Here is a 21,921-nt window from a genome sequence, read left to right on the forward strand (position 1 = left end):
AAGATAATTTTATAACAATTTCACAACATTATGCTTTATTTGACAATGCATTAAGTTATAATAATCAATATTCATAGAAATAAATTTACACGTGTGTAAGTAATATACCTACAATCGGAATATCAAAGTTTAAGTAATTTTATATCGTTTTGTAAGTATATTTAATTTCATGTTTATAAAGAACAAATAAATACCTATCCTAACATAGTAAACAAATTGTGTCATATCTGTAACATTTTCACTCCCTTCCTTCGTTATCTGTTATTACAAGATTACATCTTATGGGCCTTTCTGAATTTTATTTATAGACTGTAAATCAGAATGAACTGACTACTAATATCATTTCCTCTTGTTTCATTATGCTTGGGCAAGTATCAAATACTAAATAATGTTTGTACTGATACCTAATTTCAAAAACCAGCTTTGGTTAAGTAATATTACATAGTTCAATAGTAATATTCGGTTAGTTTAAAAAATGTGTAAACCCTGCTTAATTGATAATTGCTATCTAATTACAGTAATATTTTGTTTTAGCATTTAAAAAGTTTTTTTTTTCTCCATTATACATGTTCTAATTATTTCTGATCAGCAACACAGTGAATTCAACTTTATTTTATTGGCAGTTGTTTTACCTAATCTCCAATCAGTCATTCTTTGATTTTTCTTTTATTTAAAACGCCTTATATGCATTGGTCCAACATAGCAACATTAATATAAAGCAGCAGCAATATTTATTAGGCGTTTTGAATTGCACTTTCATTATTGTAATGCTTTTTTTTTATTTACAGTCACTCTCATTTCCTTGCATGGCAATAGTGCCACATCACATTTTTTTTTTTATTCAATATTACACGGATATGAGTATTAAAGGAAAATGTTTTTTTCACCGCTCATACAAATAGGACTTACAAGCCTTAAAAAGAAACACAACATTTATGGTAAAACCTTTACACAAATATGTGCGAAAACACATACTGTAATTTATCTATGCACAAAACATTTCTATGGTGTTCGAACATCAATCAAAAAGAACTTAATGCAGTCTCTTTCATATATTGCAAGTAACCCAAATACTATATAATGAAACTAATATCAGTCTGATAGAATTTGTTGTCCCATTGAGAATCTTATGTCTTAATTACGTTCTGGTAACACATGTCTCACAATAAATGCGAAATTACCATTTCGAACATAAGAAAAGTATAAAGTAATACTTTGAAAAGTGTCATTGCTTTACCAGATGATCACATGTCTCATTAAATGAAGGTACAGTTTAATTGCATATTGTTAATGCAAATAGAAAAAAAAGTCTATGTCTTTGTATATAAAGAACATTTGTGAACACTGTGATCTAGCAGAGAGAAGAATTGTGTATTTATGTGGAGTTCCTAAATTCCTAGACAAACAAGGTATACTTCCTTCGATTACATTATTATCCATATTATGTTCCAAGAAATTAATCATAATCAATTTTCGTGTGAATAGGTTTTTGTACACTTTTATGTTAATATTTTTAACAATTTCTTGCAGGCATTTGTATTATCTTGGACGTAATTACCCAATTTATAAATAAGTTATTTATACGATTAAATATACTTGTTTTGACACACAAATTGAAAATAGTGGAACTGATATATGTATCTGTATACATATACGTATATACGTCTGTATTTATTATACATACACCCACACGCAATACTATATATAATTTTATATGATCAATGCATATAAGAAATAAACTATATCACCGTTGTATTAGTACAGTCAATAAATTCACACGCATAATGTCACTTTTATATAGTTATACCTTTAGACAAATTTTTCTTGTTGTGCAACATATGGGGCAGAAGTAATAAATTGAATGCTATTTAAAAATTGAACTTGCATTACCGTTTCTGTGTTAAACATTTCCTTATAAGCACAAATAACACAGAAACGTCGAAACGATTACGCTGGTAAAATTGTGCAAAAATTATACGTTCTGCACCACATGCGTTTCAATATTAGTCTTATGTTTTCTTCTCTGTGCATTATTCTTCAACTTTGAAAACCTTATACAATATCCTATTAGTACTTACAGGAAGGAATCGTAGATTTTCAGGCCATTGTTAGGCCAAACATTTGCTCCTATTAAATAATTGAAACTTACGACTTATAAATATTCAAAATCCATTTACAAAGATTGAAAGAAGTGTATTAAACAATTTTATGCCCTATACTGTTACGTAAAAATAACAAGATATTAGTGATTGCTTCTACTAATTTGACCCTAACAAAAATTGCAATTTATTATTTCATATGAAAGAAAATTGAATACAGAATCTAGATAAATTAAGAAGAAATGCATTGCAACAAGTAGCATATATCTTGTTCCTTTTCTCTCTATTGTCCATTGATGTCTTCTTTATATTCAATATTTATGTAATTCTCTTATTGTTATTTTAAGTGTATGACTTATTTTTTACATTATATCATTATGCAACATGGTTCAATAAGCAGCACAGAATAACTTTCTACATATATACTTAGTTTTCTCAAGTGTTACAGCACCAGTACCTCCGTTGGTAGTAACAAATAAGTATGACAATATCAGAATTTGAGTATGATCACCTTCCCTGCTGTAAATTCAGATGTCATTTCCGAAACAATTTTTCTTGCTTGATTTGCTATTCGCATTAAACAAGAAATCAATCATAAATTTTAATTCGAATTCTCTAACGATTCATCGATTTACAGTTAACACTCTCCGTTTTTTGTTGATCTAGTATAAATTAAAAAAAAAAAGAAAGAATTAAATAATCACAACCTACAATTTAAACGAAATAATATTTAATCCTTATAACATTTACGTATATTACGAGAGTTAAGTGCATTTTATTGTAAAAAATCACTTCAAGAATTGCTGCTCTATTCTTAATAATGATACATTATAAAATTAAAAAAAAATCTGTTCCTACTTCTTGAACGTGTGTAAGATAGTGCTTATTAGAAAGATTGGTTCAATGTGACTTGTATCTTACGTATACAGTAGTTCAGCTTGTTTTCATTGGACTGTCATCCAACTTTTCAGGATTCACAATTACTTGTATTACATAACCCGGTTGTATTTTTGCTTCTTCTATATGCATTTTATCCCCTAATAATTTGCCACCAAAGAACCACCTTTGACGAGATGGTTCTAACCCTTCCTGGCTCTGTTGATACAATAATTAAAGAATAGAAAAATTTGTTCACTTCATTTCCTATTTAACAAATTATTATACAATGTTTTTAGAATTTTCTAAATACCTGCAACTTCTTTTTAGCGATGGCAATAGTATCTTTGCTATAAACAGGCAATTTTACTTCCCCAGATGTAGTTGACAACCTAAGCTTCAAAGTTTGTTCAACACCACTATCAACTGGTTCTATAAAATAACATCATGAATAAACACCTAAATTACTAATTCAATATATTTAATAACAAAACTTATTCATTCTGTTACCTGAACAATCGGCAGGAGAATCTCTTCCACTGTCCTCTTTCACAATATTAATAGGATAAGATAAGCAGTAAATAGGGACTTGATACCTGGTTCCTAATTCGTCATAACATTCCGTTAAAAAGCCATTCGGCACAGAAATATTAGCTCCATCTAATATAGCCTGTGCTAATTGATAGTCTTGAGCTTCTGCAGCAGTTGCCCCAGCTCTCAACGCATCCCATATTTCTTTACGACCATCGAACGCAGGTGCAGTGTCCCAAAATTCATCTCTTTTGCTTCTGAGCTGACCTTCTGTCAATGGTACATCTGACTTCCACCTAATCACTTCATGGCATAATGGATGATTCTTTCTTGAATTTCCTATGTAAACAAAAGGTTTCTTTGCAAAAAGGAAAGCGTGCGATATTTGCAATAATTACGAAATCGCGCAATGTAATACATTTATGTCTCCGTACCGAATTCAATGATAAACAATCGTAAAATGTAAATATTTGCCGAGAAATACATACGACAGCAGTGATATTACATACGAAACTTTGAATCCAACATCGATAAAGAAACAGCAGAATTTATATGCAGAGTGACAATTAATTAGTCGCAATGCGATGTGACAAATAATATGCAAATAACGAGGCATAACACGTAACAAACGCTGGATGCGAAGGTAAGGGAAAAAGCTCAAGTATCTTCAAGGTTAGTCCGATGTTGATCTACGTTCCTGTGCGACAAATCTCGATCAGATATTTACCTGAATTGACTCTCGACGAGTTTCCTGTGGTATCGTCAACGGAGGCGTTTCTTGCCCTCGTTAAACCTATGCAGCCTCCCATCCTAGGCGGCTGGAGTGACCAAACATTTCACTGAAATTTAACAACACCTCGCATGCCATTTTCGTCCATCTTATCCACTGCATTACAAATCGGTACCATTAGAGGCGCTCTAATCGTATCATCGGTAACTTAACCTAAAACACACGGCACGCACACAACTAGATTTTAAAGTTAAATACATATGTAAAAGAAATTAAACCACTGAGCTTTTCGATAGGCGAAATAATTAATTGGCACATATTACATGTAACGTGACAACTGCATGTGATCACCCTTATCGCGAATTCGGTTTTGAAACTTATGAAAAAGACGTTTATCGCAATCTGACTGGAACATATACGAATGTACGTATGTACGTATACATACTTATTATTACACTGAGGTTAAGTAACACAGCAAGGAGGCATGGTATGTGATGGCTTCGATTGCAAGTACTGTTTCTAGGGAAAGATTTCTTACTGCGTTTGAAAAAATTGAAACACTGAATACGACATGCCAGGAGATTGCCTCAGGTGTGTATTAATTACCATAATTATTCTTTCTGATGATATACATAAATGATTGACCTTGATGTATAAATCAAGCAAAAATTAGCCGTACACATACACAGGAAAGAATATTTTTTGTTTTCAAGAACTTGTGAAATTTGTCAAAATTATAAATTAATTTGATGTAATAATAGTATAAAATTGGATCGTAGATTTTTAAATTACTGATAATATTACTTTAAACTGTGTTGTAATCATTTTCGTTTATTTAGAGATACAATGTGGAGACACAAAGCTTTATGCAGTTGTGGAAGAGCTTGGACCTTTCGTTACCGACAAAGATTGCGATACAAGAGAAAAAGGGATTGATGCCCTCTCTTCTATTTTATCTCATCTACCCAAAGAGTACTTGAATGAAAATGAATTAGGTTTCGTAACAGCGTTCTACTGTGATAGGCTTAAAGATCATCATAGTATTATACCATCGGTGTTGAGAGGAATATTATCACTTGTAAGTGTTTTAATATGTTTTTTAATCGCATGTGAACAAATAAAAATATTTTTAATTATTGTTTCAGGTTGAAATGAAACACCTACCTCAGAATTCACCAGAACGTTTAATTAGAGTTCTTTTTGAACATGTTCAATGCCAATCTCAACTAGTGCATGATCGCCGTAACATATATTTAATATTTATAACATTACTACAAAACAGAATAGAAGACCTAAAAGCCATGGGACCAGATTTTATCTACGGATTTGTTAGTTATATGGATGGAGAAAGAGATCCTAGAAATCTTATTCTATTATTTAGCATACTTCCACAGTTTATACAACAATTTCCATTAGGTCATTTAACAGAAGAAGTGTTTGAAGTCACTGCATGTTATTTTCCAGTGGACTTCAATCCTGTAATTATATTAACCAATACAGATTTTAACTATGTAATTGTTTATGAATGTGAATTATAGTGTGACTTAATTTTTTTCAGTCTGGATCAGAAGGAGTAGGAATAACACGTGATGATTTAGCAGAGAAATTGGCCCCTTGTCTTTATGCTGTACCAGAATTTGCAGAGTTTTCTATACCACTTATACTCGATAAATTATCCTCAAATCTTAAAGTTGCCAAGTTAGATTCTTTAGATCTCTTATGCAATGGCATACACACATTTGGTGTAAAAGGTGCTGCACCATATATAACTGAACTATGGCCTGCCTTAAGGAAAGAAATTATACCTGGTGGAGATTTAGAACTAAAAACTGCAAGCTTAAAGACAGTCACGTCTATAATTTCAGTTGTATCAAGTGATACCGAGCTTTGCGAAAAGTTTATTGATAGTATAATTACAGACACAAAGTCTTCTTTGTATGACGTTCAACTTAGTATGTTTAGACCAACTGTTACAGCATTAGAATGCATTGCAAAAGTTAATAAAGAATCATGTGCACATGTATTAAAAGTAATAGTGCCATTATGTCTTGGTCAATACTCTGTTAAAACTTCAGCAACTGATAAAGTTATTTTAATTGAAACACTAAATAATTTTATTAAAATCAGTTCCGAACATGAAATTGATGTCAAAGGTATGTACTTATATAGTCATATGTGATGTATACAATGTACATAAGATATGTTTGTAGGTGTCCCAGAGTTATCATGGACAGATATACCGCAATTGTATTTAAGTGAGCTATCAACACAGCATACAGAGTTGCAATCAAGACTATTGGTTGGCCTGACACTGCAGAAGTTGTATTTAAATGAAACACATCGAAAATCTCTCTATGAAAAGATTTGCAATCTGATTGATACATCTTGTTACGAAATGAGAATGATTTGCGATGCATCCGTTTTAGCTTTTGCTTCTTTATATCCTGAAGAAATATTAGCTTTGATAAAGGAGAAGTTTAAATTAGAAATCGGTAAATCGAGCTGTATCTTACATGCTTTCATAATCTTTTATTTTAAAATACATAAGTAAAATATTTTATATGTTTTAGGTGAAGAAACCGTAAAAGTACAAATTCGCAAACTGGAAGTATTAACAGCAGTAGCTAAAATGTACAAATTAGGTACTGAAGTACTTCCACACATTGTGTTTCAGACGAATGCAACCAATCCTGAAATAAGCTTTACTGCTTTGACGTGCCTTCATAGATTAGTTGCTACAAAAAGTATTGATTATGATATTCACAACTATCTGCATAATCAGTGTAGTATTATTGAAAAATTAGTCGCCATTGACATCAGTCCTCTGGATCAGAGATTAGATTTGATTTTAAACATTTCTCGACTAATTGTAAGAAATCTCACGTTTGAACAACAGCAAAGCATTGTCGATAAATATGTTACAGCTTTAAATACGAGTATTTTAGAGAGCAAGGCAGTGTTAATAATGAACATATTCATTCCTTTAAGACTAAATGTTAATTTAATGTTGACCTCAGATTTGTTACAAAATTTGTGTAATTTAGCTCTGAATAATATTCATTCCAATGTAAGGCTTACAACGTGTAAATTCATAGCTGTTGTATTAAACAAAATGAATGATAGTAGTGAATGCTTTCGTCGTGTGTTGTCGTATTTCAAAGAAAAGATAAGTGTTAGTTTGGAAGCAAATATTTGCATCGAAGCTGCAGCGTCTTTACAAATATGGTTAACAAAAGCCGTAATTACAAGAGGTTCTTATGATGTTGAAATATTTTTAAATGAGGTATGTAACAATATCTAATAATCTTTCAGAATATTACCAGACCAATGCTTAATATTTCTCTGATATTATTTGTATAGCTTACAAATCTTTTAAAACATGATCAAGTTGGTCAACTAATAGCCCAGAAATATAAAGATTTAACGAGTAAACAGGAGGATGCCTTAGTACAAGAAAATTTTTGTGTTATTAAAATCTTTTATAAACAAAGAGTATTTGAACATTTAATTAAAAAAAATCTCGAGTTTGAGGACTCTTCAAGACAAAGATATTTGACTGCAGTAGTATACTTATTGGAGGAAGCACCTGTGGAACTTTTATCTATGCATTTAACAAAGGTATTGATTGCATCTTTACATATCAAGTTATGTTTAATTTAGTAACATGTATTCTTTTTCAGCTGGTACCACTTTTAATAGAGTCTTTATCTCTTGACAATGAACAGTTAATTTTCTCAACACTGTTAGCATTGAAAGTTCTATTGGAGACGAAACATATTATTTTCTCCGATAAAGCACAGTGTTTTATTCCGAAACTTCTAAAGCTGATTACTTACAGAACAATGGTAATATATTATAAAATGAATTGACATTTCTTAATGCAGCACTTCATACTTTAATATATTATAAATATATATTTCAGAGAGTTAGAATAACAGCTCTAGAATGTTTAACGAATTATTGTAATTATCCGACGGTTCTACTTAATATATACAAGGAAGATGTATTAAAAAATCTGGCAATTTCCCTTGATGACCGGAAACGCTTAGTCCGAAATGCTGCAACAAAAGCTAGAGTACGGTGGTTTTTGGTCGGAGCGCCAGGAGGAATTTGAGATCAATGATCTGTTTACCCTTAATGAAACTAAATTACAAATAAAATGTTGTACGACTTACAAATATGTATATTTTTTTTAAACATATAAATGAAATGTTGATAATCTATGTTTCTTTGATTTCCTAAATCGTCAGTAAATGTCAGAAGTTTAAATTTACTATATTCTATTCATGCTATATTGTATATAATGTACATAATTGAATAAAGAATTGATTCCTATAATAGGATTGAAACCTGAAAGATTCTCTTTAATGCTTTTAGTATGCCAGAAGCATGGGTGATGGTAAGAGTTAATGTTTTAGTAATTCGTATCTTCAGTTTTTTTTCTTTTATATTTGAAGAAAGCTGTGAAGATAGTGTTCTAAACTGTGTCAGAAATTGTGCACGTATAAATTTCCTTGCAGGTGTGGTAAAAAATGGTGCTTATAAATATGAAGATGGTACAAAGTATATTGGAGATTGGAATGGAAAAGGTTTAAAGCATGGTGCTGGTTCTTTGCTCCTAACTGATGGAACACGTTACGATGGTGGTTTTCAAAATGGATTGTGCTCTGGTTTAGGAGTAATAATTTTCCCAGACGGAGCAAAGTAAATGCCCATTATTAGCTTACTCAGTTTACCTGTATGATCGCAAACGTTTTAATATTGTTTATGCGTCAGGTATGAAGGTGAATTTATGCAAGGATGGTTTCATGGCCATGGAGTGTTTTGGAGATCGGATGGAATGAAATTTGAAGGAGAATTTCGTGGAGGCCGTGTATGGGGTCTAGGTATATAGAATGTTCTAAGTATTCGTCATATATAAATTATATGTATAAAAATCATGTTTCAATTTTCTTAATGAAGGACTGATCACATATTCCGATGGATCTCATGGATTTCCCAGAAATGAAGGTTTCTTTCAAGATTGTAAATTGGTACGACGCAAACATTGTCCAGATATAGTACAAAAAGCACAGAAGATATCTATGATGGCTCGTGCTCAATGCAATTAAACAGTAAACATAAATGAAAATGAGTAGTTGTGAATTATAATAAAAGTGTTTAACACTAGTTAATGCTATTTGTTTGTTTCATTGCAATCCAATTTGTCTGAACTAAGAGTACCACTTAATAATGAAATGGTAACACATTATTAACATGAAATAAAAACAATTCTGATTGTATTTACATATTGAATTGATTGACACATGTGATTCAGCGATTCGAAAACACAATTTGATACGGCGCCAATAGTTTGTCTCAATTAAAAAGATAAATATAATTCGATTTGTTTTAGTGTGACGGGCATGGGTTTCCAGTGAATTCGTGAAAACGATACGATGTGATCGTTTTTCATGTTCACACAATGTACTTAACTACGTGAGTACTACGAATTCATGACGTCAATAATCTTATATTATGTGCATGGGTAAAAAGACGTAAGATATTAACATAAACCAACGTTATCATAGCTAGGCGACATGATTCCAAGAATTTAAAAGGCAAATAAGAATGAGAAGGGAAGGAGTATATCGCATCGGGCGATCTTCATGGAACATGGAACGTATTCCCAAGATTCCTGTTCAGCGTAGTTATCGCTCGACATAGCGAACTTAGATAACCAAAGTGATTGTGATAGAAATTTTCCAATTTTTTATAAAACTGTCTAAATACTTCACAGAATCATTGAGTGCTATTAGATCAAGCTTGAACATTAACGTGGCATACCGACAAAAAGTAATAACTGCTTCGTAATCACGCGTTGTCAGTCATTTCATGAGTAACTTCGACAATTGCTGATTCGTGCAAGTTTTGAAATAGATGGATGCAGGTTTAAAATGACGCTTCCAGGTAGGAGATCTTATACCTTATTTCTTTATATACATGTAGCATATACCAATGTACCGTATACATATACACATGTATACCATATACGTAGATACATACATACATACATACGATACAGTTATTACATTATCGATTGCTTCGTTTCTCTATCGTTGGCTGGCTTGGAAAGTGGCGCTTGTATTTTGTCCTCTCTCGTGTCATTGTATCAACCAATAGTAGATACACGTCTATTCTGTGTATTGATATCAATCCTTTCCGTTTTGTTTGTTGACAAAAATTCAAAGAAGAGTGGTGTCGTAAATCGGATGATCCCACACAGTTACAAGTTACACAAGTTCCAAACTTACAAGTGAATGCACAGTTAGGCGCGTGCAGCGTTCGCGCATACTCGTACGATTTTCATTTACGCTCGTCACGTCACAAGACACCGATGGCGTTATTCCGCAAGTACATAATACATCGACGATTCTAAAGCTTATGAATTCTATAACCAATGTTCACTGGAAATTTTTCTACAATGACGGTAACGTGAAACGCATCGATCTCGTATTGTTAACGCATAGTTGTCATTTTATTCAAAGAAATGTACAATTGAATTTTTTATTGATCACACGCGAATGTATGCAGTGATTACATTACTTTATAAACTGTGGATATTTATGTCATGGATTCAGTGTCATGTATTCGCAAGATTTATAATTAAAATTTTATACCATTGTTTATCATTTCAACTAATTATCTTTTGTTTTAATCATGGTAAACGGCGTATGTTTTTGGTAGGTTAGTGAACACGAATTGTGCTACTTTACATAGGATCGTGTGACATACTATTATACTTGTAAATTACATTATTAACATAACAAAATGTAATGTAATATAAATAGTATAATTTAAATCGAATATATTGTCTATGTTATTGGTCTTATTATGAACAATATAAAATACTTTGTATTCGTATTTGACTGATTTCGATTCATCATTAATAAACATTATATTTTGTTTAATTGGAGCTGCTGTGAGTTTATAGTACGTGTCACAGTTTATATGCCGTTCTCAATAAAGTATTATGCATTCGTGTTTTTCAAATATGGTATGCATAATTAAGTAGTAACCTTTGTCACATGCCATAATTTCGAATATCATTACATGATCAGTCAGTGAAGAAACATTTCTAAAATATGGATGTTATGTAATGGATAGTTCACATCATTATCATTAAGTTAGCATTCACTATGCATATAACTTTTATTCTTTTCATTTTCTTTTAGTCAACAAGTTGGCCAATACACTGGAAGTATTTGTAAATAATTTGAAGTTCAACAATGAATTCTCAAAGTTATAAAAATCATATAACTTCAAAAGTTATGGCATCCAACGGTTTTCCTGATTCTGAGACAACAGCCATAGAGTCCAAAAATCACTCATCACCCTGTGAGTTATTCAACTGTATGTGTGCTTAGAGTAGCCATTTTTATTTTATTCTTCTATGTATATATTTTATATATTTTAATAGTATTGTCCCAAGTGTTTATACTGCACTAGTTGCTTGTACTCCCTTATCGTTTATGCAATTGTTGTGTTTTTGACGTATTAAATATAACGTTTTTAAGAGTTGCATCTTGTTTAATAATGCATCAAAATGTTTTCAATATTTTCTAATAATTTGGATATAATACATTATAAATATAAGGATGTAATACTTTCTCATTTCTTTTTTTGCAGCAATGCCATGGTTTGGCATGGATATAGGTGGAACATTATGCAAATTAGTATACTTTGAACCAAAAGATATTACAAGGGATGAGGCTGATGCAGAGGTGGAAGTTTTAAAGAATATTAGGCGGTACCTAGTTAAGAATTCAGCATATGGGAAAACTGGCCACAGAGATATACATCTGCAGGTATATCTCTTGGATTATTAAACGCTTTAACATATTCACTATGTTGCGAGCAATTATTTATTGCGATAGTGAGTCAATAAAACATCCGTATTCATTGATGCAGTGAAGATTGTAATTAGTTAGAAAAACTTTCAATAGGTCTGAGTAATATGAAGCCTTGATGTTGTTTACAAATAGAAACTGATTACAGATGGACAATGTTTGTATAAGGGGCAGACATGGAACATTGCATTTTATTAGATTTCCTACAAGTGAAATGGGAAATTTTTTAGCATTAGCAAGGTCTAAGGGTATGGCTAGTCTTGTGACAATAGTTTGTGCCACTGGTGGTGGAGCATATAAATTTGAAAAAAATTTTAAACAGGTGAGAGTCCTTTCTTTTGCTACACTTTTATGTTACAATATGGAAACACACTAATAAATGTTTTATTCACAGGAAGTAAATATGAATTTAGCAAAATTTGATGAATTAGATAGTTTAATACGTGGCATGCTTTACATAGAGACAACGAATCCACGCGAGTGTTATTACTGGTCTCATCCTACTGAGGATAGCAAATGTCAGAAAGTTCCTTATGACTTTTCTGAACCCTATCCATTTTTGGTATGTTTGTTTCTATTAATAGTTTCTATATATGCCTGTAAGCTTGTATTTTACATCTAATATATATCTTTTTACAGCTTGTAAATATAGGGTCAGGAGTAAGCATACTAGCAGTATATGGACCAGAGAATTATAAGAGAATCTCTGGTACAAGGTATGTTACTTCTTTGATAATGTTAGTAGATAATAATAGTAAAAAATACTTCTATATTAATTAACTTATTTCGCATTTAGTCTCGGCGGTGGTACATTTTTAGGATTGTGTTGTTTATTAACTGGGTGCAATACTTTTGAAGAAGCAATAGAATTAGCAACAGGAGGTGACAATACCAGAGTGGACAAACTGGTCAAAGATATTTATGGCGGAGATTATGGAAAGTTCGATCTTTCCGGAGATCTTGTTGCAAGCAGGTATAGTTTTCAATACTATACTACGTTAGAACTTTGAATCTCAGTTGTGTAATTAATTTTTTATTTAAGACATTTACTTGCATGTTTTGATCGTGTGTTCAGTTTTGGTCAGATGAATTCTAAAGAACGTCGCAATGCAGTTAGTAAGGAAGATCTTGCGCACGCTACACTTGTCACCATTACAAATAATATTGGTTCAATTGCGCGTATGTGTGCCGTGAATGAAAAAATCGAAAGGGTAAAATGGATATAATATTTTTGTGTTTATTTTTTGGGAAATCGTTTTGATGTGATGTTTATCGTTTCCGTTTTGGGATTTTAGGTAGTGTTTGTGGGTAACTTCCTCAGGGTAAATCATATATCAATGAAACTTCTGGCCTATGCTATGGATTATTGGTCTAAAGGAACAATGAAAGCTTTGTTCTTGGAACACGAGGTAAAGTATATTAAACTGCAATTTTTAAATGTTATACATTATAGAATATGATCTCACATTTTTCCTTTTCTTCAATTACAGGGATACTTTGGCGCAGTAGGATGTCTGCTTCAATTCAATGGAGATACAAGTTAAAGATATAGAAAAAAATGCATAATATATAGCATTCCATTTGATACTCCCGTTCAAGTGAATCTTTTTTAAAGAAAGCGGTTGTCCAATTATTTAATACGATTATTTATTTTTATTATACATTGTTTAATTTCTCAGGAATTATTGTATATGTTGTATATGCAGTTATAATGTTATATGGAATTTTAACAACGGCAGAAGCCTGAGGTCAGGATTGTATTATCTTCATATTTATTGTAATCTTAACGAATAAGCACAGTACAATAAGTTAGTATTTCGAAACGTATTCTATGATCATTGTAAACAGACTTAATGTGGGCACAAACTTTGCACGAGTTTACATAAGAAATTACAATTGACCAAAAGTCGAACGCATAAAACTCGAGTAAACATTCTTTATACGAGTAACATGGGTCTACCTCATACTTTACTTTCCAAACGTTTTACAAACACACTCATCGATTCTTTTATAAATCGTAATTTTTTTATAAACTTTTTATTATTCACAATTGCAGAGGACAAACAATAATTCGAAAACTATCTGCTTAACATCTATTGCTAATATGATTATTGTTATTAATACGTTTTTAACGTAAGTTAAGAGAATAGCAAGATTAATGTTACGTTATTCAAATAATAGAAAGTATATGTAATGGGCAGTGACGACATTTAGAAGTTACTTCTATGCATTCTTTGCCGTCTAAAAAATACTGTAAGGGGTATTGTACGAGGTATGTATTACTGCAGAACTTTAACATATTATGCATCGGGTACCTCAAGATGTAGACGCGTAAGATATTGTTAGGCATTTGTTATAGAATAATTTACAACACGATAAATCATAGAACGGAAAAACATTACATGAATATTTGTATTGTAACATAAAAAAATGTTTTTGATATACGTATTTTATGATATGTTTGACGTTACAGCTAATATTTATATGTATTTAAAAATATAACAAGACTAGTTTTGTTACTGTGTTTCTTTTTACAAAACAAGAACAAATGTAACATTCATATATTAATAAATAATGCATCATTTGGCATGAAATGTTAAAAGGCTTGGAAATGTCATAGTAAAACTAGAAGTATTTTTTAAATTGTATTATTAGATTTGCATGCATTTCTGAACTCTTCCTTGCGTATTTTATACACATGATATTCAATAAAATGATAAAATTAATTGGGAAATGATTGTTGCCATTTCGTGCGTTTTACATATCCTCTGGGTTTTAGTTGCTTGGCAACTATTCAGTCAAAACATATAATCTTTCATGTTTGGAAGTCCAAGAGTGATGTTTGCACCTCACTTATAACTGTCTATACCACAGTGTTACTATAAATATTTTACGACAGTTAATAGATTTATATTTGCTTATTTCCAGTAAATTTATTTTACAGAAACGTCATTTAAACATTAACTCTATACTGTTTATTTGTATCGCGTTTTCTAAGATTCTTTTGATAGAATTTTGTATTAAAAATGGTAAGTTCCTGATATTTGGTTACTAATTTACGTGACAAAATCGTAATTATATCCAATTTGGACTCACGTAATTACCTATTTCTCTGTAAATATTTCATAGGGGCCTAAAAAAGCAAAAGCACCTGACAATGTTGATGGTGCTGATACAACAAAAATGAATAGAGAACAACTGGAGGTGTATGCTCACAAAATACTTGAAGAGTTGGAACGGGAGAGAGAAGAAAGAAATTATTTTCAGCTTGAAAGGGATAAGCTTCGGACTTTTTGGGAAATCACACGACATCAATTGGAAGAGGCTCAAGCGACTATTAGGTACAACCATGATTCTTTTAACTTAAATATATTTCATCTCGCAATGTCTATATCATTTCAACCAATGTCTATTGCCTGCAAAGAAACACAGAACGTGAGAAGGAAGAAATAACTGATACGCATGAGGCTGAGCTGAAATTGTACAAGCAGAAAGTGAAACACTTAATCTATGAACATCAAACCAATTTGTCAGAAACTAAAGCAGACCACATGGTTGCATTAAAATTGGCACAAGACGATTACGTAGCTCAAGAGAATGAATTGTATAAAGACAAAAAGGATCTAAAGAAGACAATAAAAGAGCAAGACTTAGCACATCTAAATGAGATACGCGCACTAAAATTGGTATGGAAGAGATTGAAAATAATCTTCTCGCATTATTAAATGGGTTTACAGCAATTGATCTTTATTATTTAGCAAAATGCGGAGGAGATAGATAAGATAACGAAACAATTTGAAACTGAAGCCGCGGAAATGGAGCAGAAATATGAGCAAAAGTTAGCAAATCAATACGAGTCTCTTACTCTGAAACATCGTATGGAAATAACTGAAGTAGAAGAGAGAAAGAATATACAAATTAATAATTTAATCAAAAATCACGAAACAGCGTTCTCAGAAATGAAAACTTACTTCAATGACATTACTCTGAACAATCTGTCTTTAATTAAAAGTATGAAGGTATGACAAATATAAAATATAGATCTATCGATATTACCTTCTTTTTTAATGCTATAGGATCAAATGGAAGTAATGAGAAACAATGAAGAGCGGATGAAGAAACAGGTGCGAGAACTGACCGCAGAGAACAAAAAATATTCTAGCGACTTGAAAAATCTTGAAAACTCAGTGGCACAATTAACTCACCAACTTCAAAACTATGAGAAGGATAAACAAGCATTAATTGTTAGTTTTTTAATCAGTTTTTATTAATACTACTTAATTTTACATTACATTTTATTTCCTATCCTTACAGTCTACTAAGAAGAGGCTGGCGATTGTTCAAAAAGATTTTGAAAATCTGAGATGGGAAAACGAAGTACTGGAACTACGTTTCGACAAGGTATAAAGTTGTCTTTTTGCTTGATAAAAATCGTTTTACTTCAATTTAAAAATACACTTTGTTCATTAGTGTCAGTCTGAAAGGGACGAGTTACAATCAAGATTTGTTTCGTCTATACTTGAACTTCAACAGAAGACAGGTCTAAAGAACGTACTTTTAGAAAAGAAACTTGAAAAATTATCTGATTTGTTAGAACAACGCGAGGCACAAATTAGTGAGGTACTTGCTGCTGCTCAATTAGATCCAGAAGCTGTCCTACATGCTAATAAGAAATTAGAGGTATGTATATTAATCGCTTGTCTTCGTTTTTGTAGTAAGATGCATTTTTTCCTTTACAGAACATGCTGACTAGAAAAAACACTGCAATACAAGATCTTCAGTATGAATTAGCAAAAGTTTGCAAAGCGCACGATGACCTATTAAGGACATACGAAGCAAAGTTACAGGAGTATGGAATTCCTAAAAGCGAGCTTGGCTTTCAGCCCTTAAAAATAAAATCAGTAAGTTCAAAATTAGGTCTAGGACCTGCTGGACTAGTTACTATAAATCGCTAGTTTATATAAATAAATCATCCTGATACAAATTGTGCTGACTGTGCAACATTTCTTTCCCAAATAGTCATTAGATTGAACATTATTAATAGCCAGTAAAACTTTTGAGACATAAATGAAGAACAATAATGGAAAGAAAGCATAAATGATTTTTGACGTATACTATTTTTATTTTGTAAAACAAATAAGTTTCAGCACATCCGTTTTACTTTTTTTTTTTATAAATTACGTAAAGTTATCACAGAGAATGTACAGAGCAGATCATATCAGTGCCTGAAAGTTGTACATATTCGTAATTATGCCTCTTTAACATTTTTATAAATTCTAAATGATGAACCATTTTGTATCAACTTTTCAACCATTTTTCTTCTAATCAACAACTAACAGGCATTGAATACATTGAAGACGCTTTATGTAAGTATACCTATATATATCTATATATGTATATAGATATTAACATATATAGACATGGACACACCGACTAGTCTAATTTATAAAATATTATAAATCGAATATATCAGGTCACGTGGTTAATAAACTTCAAACACTTATATACTGGCCTTATGTAAAATACCTCTTCCTTCGATCTATTGATTTTTTCTGTTTCAGAAATATTTAATTGTCAAGTGAAGAAATAATTTATCATTTTTTTTTTGTGTTTACATATTTGTAAACACTATAATACCTTGTATAGATATAACTCCATTGTATATGTGTGTACATGTACAAACGTGCACCAGCGAACGTATATATTATTTTGTACACACATATGAACTTACTATTATTATTATTATTTTATATATACATGTGGATATATATATATATATAATTATATATACATATACATCTCCACATATATGTTTCTTTATATATGTGTATGTATATTACGAATTTTGGCACAATAAGAAATAGAATCACAGTTGAAATCATTGTACATTATAAGAGTCATAGATCATCAATACTTTTTTATCTATATCTGCAAGTTTGCCTTTGTATGATAGACTTAACGCATAATGCAAGTACATTTAACTATGCTTTCTCCTCCTCTCAGATTGTTACATTATATCACGAAACAACTCTACACTAGTCAAAAGCTTCTGATTCCGAAAACAATAATATAAATATTCAAAAATCACTGCACCTAATTTCCGACCACCGTAAAGTTTGTATATCTTTTTTATTCTGCAGATTTTTCGATTAGGCTCAGTTTATTGGTTCATCATGTTAAAATAATATCGAGTCTATTTAATTGTTCAGGGCCGCAAGAGTATGAATCTCAGTAGTAAAAAAAATAAGTATCTGTTTTAATTTTAGACATTAGTGGTCCATTGTTCCGTTGTATCCCTCTTCTATGTTAGATTCTTACAAATTTTTTAAAATATGTAAATTTTCTTACTACCATTATGGGTGCACAGTTCTCTAATATTTATCTAATAGTGCAATAATCAAGTGAAAAACTATGCACATTATTTCTAAGCAATTTATCAGCATTGTAGATATATCATTTTGATAAAAACTTTTTGAAATATAACGTTACACTTTCATTTGGTTGTTTCATTATGAATAATGCAAGAATAATTTTGAATTTTTACAAGAAACAAAGTATTAATTCTACTAAATTAAAAATTCGATAAAGTTTAAATTTTTATATTTAGTGTAAATAACTGTATCCTGCCATATATATGTATTGCTATTTAAAATAAATGTTATTACTTACGAATTTAAAATAATTGCAAGAATTATAAACAACTAACAAATTGTATAGAAAACTTCGTTTTTGAGCATTTATAATTTTGATGTAAACAACAGAGGAGTGTTCTCTGTGTTATAATAATATTGAATAAAACGAATATTTATACTCTGTATAAAAAGTATTTTTCATAAAGTGTTTATACACATGTTATTTCTAATGTGAAATTCGTAAAAAGTATCCTTTTGATTTTTGTTCAACTCATTATTTTCCAGTTCGGCAAAACTTCAGCAATCAATGTAGAAAAGTATGTTGTTACATTGTACACCACAGTTTCACCAGCAGCCAAAATCGCTCCAAATGAACCATATGTACCATAATCTATAATACTGTGATTACATGCTGATAAAACCGCCAGGTCTTTGCCAGGACCTCTCGCATCCACGTCAGATACGAATTTGATTCTATGTCGTTTACTATGCAAATTGTACTTGCACCAAACTATATTATCACTAGTTACTACAAAAACTACATTACTATACTTGCCAACAAAATAATCCATTGCCGCGAAATAGTAGCTAACGGGAGCAGGTCTAATTTTCAATTTCTGCCACAAATAGTCTATGTAGTCTGTCCTTCTTACGTGTATGCTTACGAACGTTGGTTCAGGCAAGTTGAATTCTTCGCCTATTTCTTTTAGTACTCTTTCTGCATAAATTCTCAAATTTGGCTTAAACGTAAATTCTCTTCGTACATCATCCAACCACACCAAAATGAGGGACCAGTATGCTGCATGTCTACAATGAGAGCATTGAAACATAAAGCACTCAAATACAGTGAACAAGATTATTTACCTTGGTATTATGATATTCTGCTCCGTATTATTCCATTGTCCCAGAGAATTAACGACTTGGCTAACATCTAGACTGCATCTCCCAATGTAACTAAGTGGTGGGATACTAAGATTTTCAAAGTACTCTTCTAGAGTTCTTAGTATACAGCGTGGCATGAACGGTTCTAGGCCAGTCTGTCTGGCGGTTGCCCACACCGAAACATACTCCCAAATTTGATTGCCAAGCCTGCCACCTTGGACTGCAGAAACTATTCCATTTATTCCATTCTTCGGACATGGATTTCTCCATTCTGGTGGTATTCTGATATTCTTTAATGTGGTACGACAAAGAGCTTGTTCATAAGTAGAGATCTTAATATGACGAGCTGGTGGGTTGGATGTGTACATAGGAAACAGGAAGACATGGATGCCGAAGACCACTATGAGAGCAAGAACTATTGCACTTGCAAGTACATGCTGTTGAGCGTGACTCATCCTTACTTGATTCTGCAGGATACTCTGTCACTACGTACCAATCAATTCTTTTCTATATCTTCTGCACTACAGCTGTCTGCTTATTATTCTCTACTCTTCAATTTCCACTAGTCCGGCATTTCGTATCTACAGGTGTGCCATGCCCTTTGTTTTCCGACGTACATCTTTACAATGATAATACCATTTATATTGAATGGCACATAATTTCTATTCCTATATGGTAGTGGGATAGGGGTTGTGTAATTAAAGTGATAATAAAAATACTTGAAAAAAGATTTGCTTGAAATTGTATATTTCATGTTGAAATAGTCACCGATATGCATAAGTAGTATAGGCAAGAATTGGTCAGACAATGGAAAAAGGACATGGCTTAGTATATATGTACTCGTTTTAAAAGCTACTAATTTAGCAAGGTTCTATTATACAAAGCACGATATGTATGAATCGAGATTTGTGATTGTTTATTTTGCATCTGATTCAATTAGGCTACAAAACGTCATGTAGGAAATTATATTACAGAATGGTTAACAGGTGGTGAGCTTCAGGTGTTACATGAACTTAGACATGTATATACAAAAATGTATCATCGACTATCCGCTATGAATAGCACGATAAGAATGCAGAAAACGCAAAAAACATAAAAAAATCTTTTACTTACTCTGGAATACGAAACAAAAATTGATTTCGCTAGTAGGTATGATTATCAAGAGAGAGAGAGAGAGAGAGAGAGAGAGAGAGAGAGAGAGAGAGAGAGAGAAGGAAAGAGTGAGAGTGAGAGAGAGAGAGAGAAACATTTTTTCCAGTAATTTTCGCGAGACGAACGCAACTGAGTTGTATTCGAGATCGAAAGTTGTTCACAAACAAAACGACGATAATTTGTCACTCACCCGTTCCAGTAAAATATTCGCATTGCACTTGAAACTCGCTATTAGCCACGGGGCTCGCGTCACTCTGTCTATTATTTCTACTACTCATGTTTTCCCGGTGAAATCGATGCGTGCCTCGTGCATCAACGCTTGTTGCGTTTCCATGAGATGTATGTACTTTTATATCTTTCAATCGATTTCACTTCACCGACACAGATGGTTACAGCGCGGGGCTCACTCTATTTACTGCTGATATTATAATAAATTGCAACTACTGCCTCAAAACGAAACTATTTCGCGACGTTATTAAATAATAAAAGATACTTCCGACAAACTTGCATCCTTGGAACAGGAGATGTACAGACCGATGACGTCATGGAGAACAGTCGTCACTACTGGGTGGTACATGTACATATGACATATAGATTTTTCATTTCTTTTACCGCTTACCGAACTAACTCTATAGATAACATACATACATACATAGAATCAGTTGTCCGTAAATGATAAAAATTCATTTTCACATTTTTTAAAGATTTAAAACGATTCGAAATAAGAATATTTTCACCGACTTAAATCTAAATAACGTTAATTACCAGTGACCCCCTTCATGGCATAATACTCAAACTGATAAACGAATGACCAACTGCAGTTAATTTCCAAACACGCCAGATAGCGGTACCATACTGTACTTACTCTGTCGGAAAATTAGTCTACCAATTTAAACATTTTGGTACTACGCACTTTGGCGCTGGATTACATACTTGTCTCTACGACTTGCATTATCATCGGAAGGTAATGTGCTTTTCGTAACAAGAAAGAACTTCGTACAGTGCCGCCAGATGGTAGAACAAATCTAATTGTAGTCCAGAAATATCAATATTTCCAAGATAACTGGACAAGTGTAACCTCCCTTCTATACATTACAAATAAGCAACAAATTAGTTAATAAACGTTTAAA

General features: G+C 31.9%; 6 protein-coding genes across 14 annotated transcripts; 4 read left to right on the forward strand and 2 right to left on the reverse strand.

The window, feature by feature from the left end:
* Positions 1 to 18: 18 nt before the first annotated feature.
* On the reverse strand, positions 19 to 10,427 carry LOC144478670 (ubiquitin domain-containing protein 1). Of its 3 annotated transcripts, none has more exons than XM_078196793.1 (5): positions 4,234 to 4,450; positions 3,486 to 3,845; positions 3,289 to 3,407; positions 3,021 to 3,194; positions 19 to 2,761 (listed from the first exon to the last, which is right to left on the reverse strand). In XM_078196793.1, exons 1-4 carry the CDS (start codon positions 4,313 to 4,315, stop codon positions 3,033 to 3,035), a joined length of 723 nt encoding a protein of 240 aa, XP_078052919.1. In that variant the 5' UTR covers positions 4,316 to 4,450; the 3' UTR covers positions 19 to 2,761; positions 3,021 to 3,032. The 3 variants fall into 3 exon arrangements, with proteins under 3 accessions (XP_078052919.1, XP_078052918.1, XP_078052920.1); XM_078196792.1 differs by lacking the exon at positions 19 to 2,761 and adding an exon at positions 10,308 to 10,427 and having other exon boundaries at positions 2,768 to 3,194; positions 4,234 to 4,449; XM_078196794.1 differs by lacking the exons at positions 19 to 2,761; positions 4,234 to 4,450 and adding an exon at positions 3,941 to 4,082 and having other exon boundaries at positions 2,768 to 3,194.
* Positions 4,451 to 8,350, forward strand: Mms19 (MMS19 nucleotide excision repair protein). 2 transcript variants are annotated; one of them, XM_078196775.1, is made up of 10 exons: positions 4,451 to 4,659; positions 4,760 to 4,827; positions 5,076 to 5,314; positions 5,382 to 5,714; positions 5,795 to 6,389; positions 6,447 to 6,728; positions 6,807 to 7,519; positions 7,597 to 7,854; positions 7,917 to 8,081; positions 8,159 to 8,350. In XM_078196775.1, coding segments are annotated over exons 1-10 (2,847 nt in total). In that variant the 5' UTR covers positions 4,451 to 4,657. The 2 variants fall into 2 exon arrangements, with proteins under 2 accessions (XP_078052901.1, XP_078052900.1); XM_078196774.1 differs by lacking the exon at positions 4,451 to 4,659 and having other exon boundaries at positions 4,692 to 4,827.
* Positions 8,502 to 9,518, forward strand: Rtp (MORN repeat-containing protein retinophilin). Its single transcript, XM_078196798.1, has 4 exons — positions 8,502 to 8,635; positions 8,757 to 8,940; positions 9,013 to 9,122; positions 9,199 to 9,518. Exons 1-4 carry the CDS (start codon positions 8,626 to 8,628, stop codon positions 9,345 to 9,347), a joined length of 453 nt encoding a protein of 150 aa, XP_078052924.1. The 5' UTR covers positions 8,502 to 8,625; the 3' UTR covers positions 9,348 to 9,518.
* Fbl (pantothenate kinase 3 fbl) lies at positions 9,837 to 14,750 on the forward strand. 5 transcript variants are annotated; one of them, XM_078196783.1, is made up of 10 exons: positions 9,837 to 10,185; positions 11,451 to 11,628; positions 11,905 to 12,083; positions 12,274 to 12,447; positions 12,520 to 12,687; positions 12,765 to 12,841; positions 12,922 to 13,098; positions 13,168 to 13,336; positions 13,421 to 13,534; positions 13,616 to 14,750. In XM_078196783.1, the coding sequence occupies exons 2-10, from the start codon at positions 11,505 to 11,507 to the stop codon at positions 13,667 to 13,669; spliced, it is 1,236 nt and encodes a 411-aa protein (XP_078052909.1). In that variant the 5' UTR covers positions 9,837 to 10,185; positions 11,451 to 11,504; the 3' UTR covers positions 13,670 to 14,750. The 5 variants fall into 5 exon arrangements, with proteins under 5 accessions (XP_078052909.1, XP_078052911.1, XP_078052912.1 ...); XM_078196785.1 differs by lacking the exon at positions 9,837 to 10,185 and adding an exon at positions 10,492 to 10,629; XM_078196786.1 differs by lacking the exon at positions 9,837 to 10,185 and adding an exon at positions 10,560 to 10,705 and having other exon boundaries at positions 11,451 to 11,613.
* A 171-nt stretch (positions 14,751 to 14,921) lies between these two features.
* On the forward strand, positions 14,922 to 17,634 carry Gas8 (Growth arrest specific protein 8). The gene is made up of 8 exons (XM_078196778.1): positions 14,922 to 15,154; positions 15,255 to 15,466; positions 15,550 to 15,811; positions 15,884 to 16,144; positions 16,202 to 16,369; positions 16,440 to 16,526; positions 16,596 to 16,805; positions 16,865 to 17,634. The coding sequence occupies exons 1-8, from the start codon at positions 15,152 to 15,154 to the stop codon at positions 17,078 to 17,080; spliced, it is 1,419 nt and encodes a 472-aa protein (XP_078052904.1). The 5' UTR covers positions 14,922 to 15,151; the 3' UTR covers positions 17,081 to 17,634.
* A 186-nt stretch (positions 17,635 to 17,820) lies between these two features.
* LOC144478669 (galactoside alpha-(1,2)-fucosyltransferase 1) lies at positions 17,821 to 21,396 on the reverse strand. Of its 2 annotated transcripts, none has more exons than XM_078196788.1 (3): positions 20,982 to 21,396; positions 19,622 to 20,258; positions 17,821 to 19,564 (listed from the first exon to the last, which is right to left on the reverse strand). In XM_078196788.1, the coding sequence occupies exons 2-3, from the start codon at positions 20,092 to 20,094 to the stop codon at positions 19,024 to 19,026; spliced, it is 1,014 nt and encodes a 337-aa protein (XP_078052914.1). In that variant the 5' UTR covers positions 20,095 to 20,258; positions 20,982 to 21,396; the 3' UTR covers positions 17,821 to 19,023. The 2 variants fall into 2 exon arrangements, with proteins under 2 accessions (XP_078052914.1, XP_078052915.1); XM_078196789.1 differs by having other exon boundaries at positions 19,622 to 20,307.
* Between the last annotated feature and the right edge of the window lie 525 nt (positions 21,397 to 21,921).

This window comes from Augochlora pura, chromosome 3, assembly GCF_028453695.1.
Source record: "Augochlora pura isolate Apur16 chromosome 3, APUR_v2.2.1, whole genome shotgun sequence".
NCBI lineage: Eukaryota > Metazoa > Arthropoda > Insecta > Hymenoptera > Halictidae > Augochlora > Augochlora pura.